This window comes from Merops nubicus, unplaced genomic scaffold (genome assembly GCF_000691845.1).
Source record: "Merops nubicus isolate BGI_N331 unplaced genomic scaffold, ASM69184v1 scaffold10219, whole genome shotgun sequence".
In the NCBI taxonomy this organism is placed as follows: Eukaryota; Metazoa; Chordata; class Aves; order Coraciiformes; family Meropidae; genus Merops; species Merops nubicus.
Genome location: NW_008633041.1, coordinates 1 through 6421, shown reverse-complemented (window position 1 = coordinate 6421; position 6421 = coordinate 1). Strand labels below are relative to the sequence as shown.

Genomic DNA, 6421 nt, shown 5'->3' with positions numbered 1-6421 from the left:
ATTCAGATCTATTTTGGAAGAGAAAGAAAGGGCAACATTCCTATCGGAAGCAGGATGATGAGGAACTGTGCAAAATATTTTGGGGAACAAAAGAGCTGAATTTAAAATTGAAATATGGCATATTTAATACTTTCCATGCAGATATTGATGAATGTAAGGTCATGCCAAATCTTTGTAGAAATGGACAGTGTATTAACACCATGGGCTCCTTCCGATGCTTTTGCAGAGTTGGCTATACCACTGACATAAGTGGCACATCTTGCATGGGTAAGATTCAGCATCTTAATTATCAGTTATTTTCTTAATTGGTACATAGTGACGTATCCACCTCTCTAAACTTTTGTATCAAAGCAGTTTCTTCTCTTTATCCCTTTTATCTCTTTTCTATCTTTATTTTCCTAATGCATACTTCTATTTTTGTATTTAATTTGGGGAAATCAAGTTACAAGCTGTACTGGCAATGTTCCTGCAGTAGAATGAGCACTGAAATAAGTTTCAGCTGTGTAACTATTTTGACTGACATACCAGCTCATTACTTCACGGTCTAAATCTTCCCACTTTCCTGTTGATTAGCATATATAAGTATACCATAGAATGCCCAAAAAGAAATATTTAGACCTTGGATGAAAATATGAATGCTGCTGCCACTCTAGTATATTACTCTTTCAGAAAGACACTCAGTTTGCCACTGTACTGGCAACTGGATGGAATTCCGTAGCAACACATCCATAAAGAAGTAGGAACTCTAAACAAGTATAAAATGGGGATGGACTCCTTCTACAAGCATTTCTGTCTTAAATATATTGCTCTTCAGAAAACACCCTTCAAAAATAAAGGCATCAATAGAACAGATACTTAACATTTTCTGTCTTTAGACCTTGATGAGTGCTCCCAGTCTCCTAAACCCTGCAATTTTATCTGCAAGAACTCAGAAGGGAGCTATCAGTGTTCATGTCCTCGGGGCTACATCCTTCAAGAAGATGGAAGGACATGTAAAGGTGAAGCACGTTTTCTGTAGTAACTTTTAATTTTGTTACACCTTGACTAAAAAGAAAATAATTCTGAAGTGTGATATTTTTACCAAGTTAGGCAACATATCTTACTTTCAGATCTTGATGAATGTCAAACCAAACAACACAATTGTCAGTTTCTCTGTGTCAACACCCTTGGAGGCTTCACATGCAAATGTCCACCTGGTTTTACACAACACCACACAGCTTGTATTGGTAAGAAAGGCATTAATTTTCTTCCATCAGTTTTTCTGTAAGAACAGCATTCTCAGTTCTCATTCATTTCTTTTGCTCTTTATAAACAGTAATAATGCAGAGCAAGTGTCAGCAGTCCAGAAAACAGATTTTGAAAAGCAACAATTATAGCTGTAGAAAAATCGGTCTAGCCACCATTTGTATTTTCTTGCTTAGTAAACATTTGTAATATTTAATACATGTTATATTCTAAGTATAACCACTTGGAGACAAAGGGGTAAAGTATTAATACCTGACTTAAAACACAGTTAAACAAAAACAGGCTGCATTTTCTTTTTTAATAGATACAGATGTCTTTAGATCCTAAGCACGTGTAGGAATCTCGCCAACTGAAACTATTTTAGTTCATCTAATACAGAAGTGCAGCATTTTTCCAGTCCGCAACTACATACCTGGGTGTTTTGCACTCTTAACTGAATTACAGCTTGAACTTTCAATCTGTTATTTACTCAGCTCTGTATGAGTCATTAGGTCATCTGGCATTTAAATATGAAAAGCTTCATTTTCAACATAACTGCACCTCTGTGGAGTTCAACCTCTTAAGAAATGTTGTATGAACATTTTATGCCACAAGGTATACCAGCCCTCTCTCTCCTCTGTATTTTTAAGATAACAATGAATGTGGTTCTCAGCCATCACTTTGTGGATCAAAAGGAATTTGCCAAAACACCCCTGGAAGTTTTACCTGTGAATGTCAAAGGGGATTTTCTCTGGATTCTACTGGATTAAACTGTGAAGGTAACTAGTGAAGGCCAAATTTTTTTGCGGTGCAAATCCTTACTTTTGTGTCTAGTGAATCCTGTGATGTCAAAGACAGATAAAACAGAGTACCAGCCATAGTAAAAGTAAATACCAAAAAGAAATAGGAATGTATTTGAGTAATTTTAAGCATAACTGTGTGTAAGAAGATAATGCCTGGCTATTTCTTACACAAATTAGAATAAAAATTGACTTTTTAGTTGAACTCTTGCATAACGGTTTCCAGGTTATGCATCAGAAAGTCTAGTTGTTGCTTCTTTTTCATTTTTGTGCAGTCTAAACAGAATCTTTCTATAATTTTTGTTTCTTCTGATTGAAATCATCCATCTGATGGTATCTGAGATCAGATTCTAAATTCTTAACTTTAAGTCTTCTACCACAGAGACACACATTCAGAAGGGTAATTCACTGCAATGAAAATACAAACTATATTCTTGAGCTTCATATCTCTCTCTCTATGTTGGCCCAAAAGGGAGCTCCAGTCAGGAGATATCTATCTGAGAGCTACAGACTCTTCAGTGGGCCTCATATATTGGGGAAAGAAGAAATTAAAAGGCAGAACTAGGCCATATGCCTGCTAAGAATTAGAAATGCAGAGGTACATGTGTACTAATTTGTAACATCTCAAAATGTCAGCTAACTTTAGATAGAGTATTTAAAACAGGAATTGATATTTAGAGCCTGTTTCTAGGGTAACAGTGGAGTATATACACAGCTAGAATTTTTAGAAAGCATTACCTGCTGCCAGATTAATTTGTTCTCATAAAGTAGATGCATCATTATTGTGTACTTTACCCAGCACCTATGAAACAAACCACTAAATTATACATATCAAAGCATTCACAAGCTACATACCCAGCATATCTGATAAAATGTGACTGCTTTTAGTCATTACTGATAAAATGACAGCTTTTAGTTCCTAGCACAATGGTTTTCTGCACCTCAGGCTTTGGTACACCACAATTCCATTAAATTTGTTTCAAACTGAGGACAACTAGAGTGTAACATAGAATCTATGATACTGTGCCTGATTTTCTACTAGAACTGCATTCTGTACCTGACACATTAGGCTGCTTACAATCTACTTATTTCTTACAGAAGACACTGTTTCAGATTACTGAGTTTTGCATTTTGTTTTTTCTTTGTGGCTTTTTCCTTTACACATAACCACAGCAACTTTTTAGATGGCTTTTTCTTTTTAACTGCAAAGGTAAGCACTCACATAATAATTTGATAATTATCCCTCATTCAGCTATTACAGCATATTCCAGGAAACTGAAAGTTTAGTCACATGTACTTGGTTTGAAAACTGAAATAAAAAAAAAAATTCAGAATCTACACGTTACATCAAAGCTACATTATGTGGCATTACTAGGAATGGTGTTTCTTCTCCAGATCCGAGTAATGTAAAGGCTCAAAAGCTCCAGTCAGATTACTGATAGATAGAAGGAGCTCTACATTAATTGACTTTCAGTCTTTCCAAAAGACCAGCCTGAATGGTGCTTCCATCCTTAAGAGGAATACTTAAAGCAGTATTCCTCTGTCTTAAATGCTGGTGTTTCAATTATTATGATCAGAGTGAGTGACCTGTTTGGCCACGTGTGTATTCGCGTGTTCTCTAATGTTCTGCTTCTCTCCCAACTGCAAAGATGTGGATGAATGTGATGGAAACCACCGATGCCAGCACGGCTGTCAAAACATCCTGGGTGGGTACAGATGCGGATGCCCACAAGGATACATTCAGCATTACCAGTGGAATCAATGTGTTGGTAAGGACACAAACAGCACAGAATACATCTGAACAGCAGAGGTCTCATAGTTTGTGCATAGGGACAACTTCCAGGTGAGGACAAAAATGGGCAGGACAAAGGGGTTTGCAGGCACACATCTTTCTGTTCTCTCTTCCCCTCCTTCCACACACTTGTTACTCCCAACATTAATCAAAGACATAAGGTAACAAGATAACACATTTGTCACACAGAGCTGCAACAGGAAAAGGAGTTTTCTTAGTAAAGCCTAAGTTCTGACTCCCTTCTCCTTGGAAAAATCCCTGTCTTAGGAGGGTGGAAAAACATTTGTCAAATTGCTGAATTTACCTCTGCTGTGAAAGAAAAAAAAAATGCCACCTTTCATCAGTAAGAATCACTGACCACCGTTGTTGATTTGAGAATACTAGAGTAGCATCTGTAGCGAATGCAGAGGAAAGATACCAGCATACCCACTGTTTATTATGCCCATTTTACATCAGGTGGGACACCAGGAAGTTTTTCCAAAGTCCCGACCATCATTGCTCCTTACTTAATACTGCTCTACAGCAAAGAAATCAAAGGACTGGGTGCAACTGACAATAACACACAATGAACAATTCCCACAAAACTCCAAACCAGCTACCATCTCTGAATATTACAGATAGTACTCAAAACAATGAGTCTTCTAGTAACTGCAGGCAAGAGTGGTAAAGCATTCGCTAGTGATATCAGAGGAGAAAACCTACAGGGAAACAATAGTACCTTGGCAAGATAAACAAGCAACATGTGTGGACTGTCAAAAGCACAAACATCCATACAACAAGATACTTTCCTTGCTCGTTTTTCACAATATAGCCTGGAACCACTGACTGGAGGATGTCATATTGTCTGTATCTTACTTCAACATCCACAAAGTGAAGACAGTACTTCTTTTTATCTTTCCTTTTTGCTGGCTGTTTAGATTGCCTTTCCCCCCCGCAGTGCCTTCACTAGGAAAACGTGCTAACTTCACCCCATTGCTAGGCACCCCAGAATGTGATCATGTTGGAGTACAACTGGAGTTCTGGCTCCTTTCTCCTCTGTGGACCGTACGTGATAGGAGTATACCGTGACAAGGCAAAGAGGACCTGAGCAAAACAGGAGACATACCTTGAAGGAAGGGGGAGCATTGAGTCAATATAAGGTTAACAGTAACAGTGTCCTAAAATACCTTTACACGCTAACTGTTTGTGTTTGGGACCTCTGCCAATGTACTTTTTTGTCAGAGACCAGGTGTCTATCAAGTACTGAGGTCAAGGATGTCTAAGAGCCCTAAGATTTGGAGATACTCTGATTTCATGACTACATCATGCTTGCCTGATGTCTGTCAGATTAGAAGATGCCAATAAACAATTGCTTGCTTCCTAGATGAAAACGAATGCTCCAATCCTAACGCGTGTGGCTCTGCTTCTTGCTACAACACACTTGGAAGTTACAAGTGTGCCTGCCCATCTGGATTTTCTTATGACCAATTCTCCAGTGCATGCCATGATGTGAATGAATGTTCTTCTACCAAGAACCCCTGCAATTATGGTTGTTCCAACACTGAAGGTGGTTATCTTTGTGGCTGTCCACCAGGCTATTACAGAGTTGGACAAGGGTGAGTATCTCCACGCAGTCATTCATCAAAGACACATTCAGAAGGCTATAAAAAGGCTGGACCCTAGTCAGACTGAAGAGCAGAGGGGCACATGAAGGACAGGGTACTGTGTCATCCTTTCTACTCCCTTTGCATACAATATAGATCAGCTAGGAAAAAAGATAAGTCTGTACAGGCAGCATGACACTCATTTTAAGTCTCGTGTCTAAGCAACACTAAACAATTAGTTCTGCTTTCTCCCCCAGTATTAGCACAAGGACTCCTTCACAAACCCTCTCAATGAAGACTGTTACTGCATATGGATAGGTCTGTACTGAGATACTTAAGGGGTTTAACACTCTGATCACCCCAGAATATTAAACACAAATTAACATTTTTCTGGTACATGATAATGGCTAAATCGTTTTGTTCCAGCATTCAGGGCAGGCTGGTTTTGTTGTGTTTCTTTGCAAAACTTGTAAATGAAAATCACAAAAGCCTACAGGCCTTCAGCCTGCCACAGCAGTGTGAAGCAGCTTCCATGCACAGACCTCCGGCTGAGGGAAGGGAAGGGAATACAAACACCACTACAGATTACATACACTCACTTTCCTTTTAACAGCACAGTTCATAATACTGCAAGAAGTAAAACAGATGTTTTTATTCAACAGCCATTGTGTCTCAGGGATGGGATTTAACAAAGGCCAGTACCTGCCCCTGGATGGAGATGTGGATGAGGAAAATGCTTTGTCCCCTGAAGCATGTTATGAGTGCAAAATCAACGGCTATTCCAAAAAAGACAACAGGAAGAAAAGAAGTACTAATGACACCGTACGTACTAGAATAAACAGGCACTATTGTGTACTTCAAGGTATTTTCAGAGATACTGTACTCAACACTATCAGTACATTGAGGGAATTTTTTAACAGGCCACATTCCATGGTGAAGATCTATTTTCCCCTGCCTCAGTGGTTTTCACACTTGGGTCCTATTGGCAGGAGCAATACAGTGGCACTGAGTGCACCCTCAGC

General features: G+C 38.8%; 1 protein-coding gene across 1 annotated transcript in view; it reads left to right on the top strand.

Annotated features, from left to right (window-relative positions):
* LOC103780425 (fibrillin-2) overlaps window positions 1–6221 on the top strand; it is a gene marked incomplete at both ends in the record, with an annotated part of 43847 nt that extends 37626 nt beyond the window's left edge. Inside the window, 7 exons of the mRNA XM_008948099.1 lie at window positions 142–267; window positions 876–998; window positions 1110–1226; window positions 1875–2003; window positions 3674–3793; window positions 5180–5411; window positions 6062–6221. Of these exons, the coding sequence (XP_008946347.1) occupies window positions 142–267; window positions 876–998; window positions 1110–1226; window positions 1875–2003; window positions 3674–3793; window positions 5180–5411; window positions 6062–6221 (1007 nt within the window). The remainder of the gene's footprint in view (window positions 1–141; window positions 268–875; window positions 999–1109; window positions 1227–1874; window positions 2004–3673; window positions 3794–5179; window positions 5412–6061) is intronic.
* Between the last annotated feature and the right edge of the window lie 200 nt (window positions 6222–6421).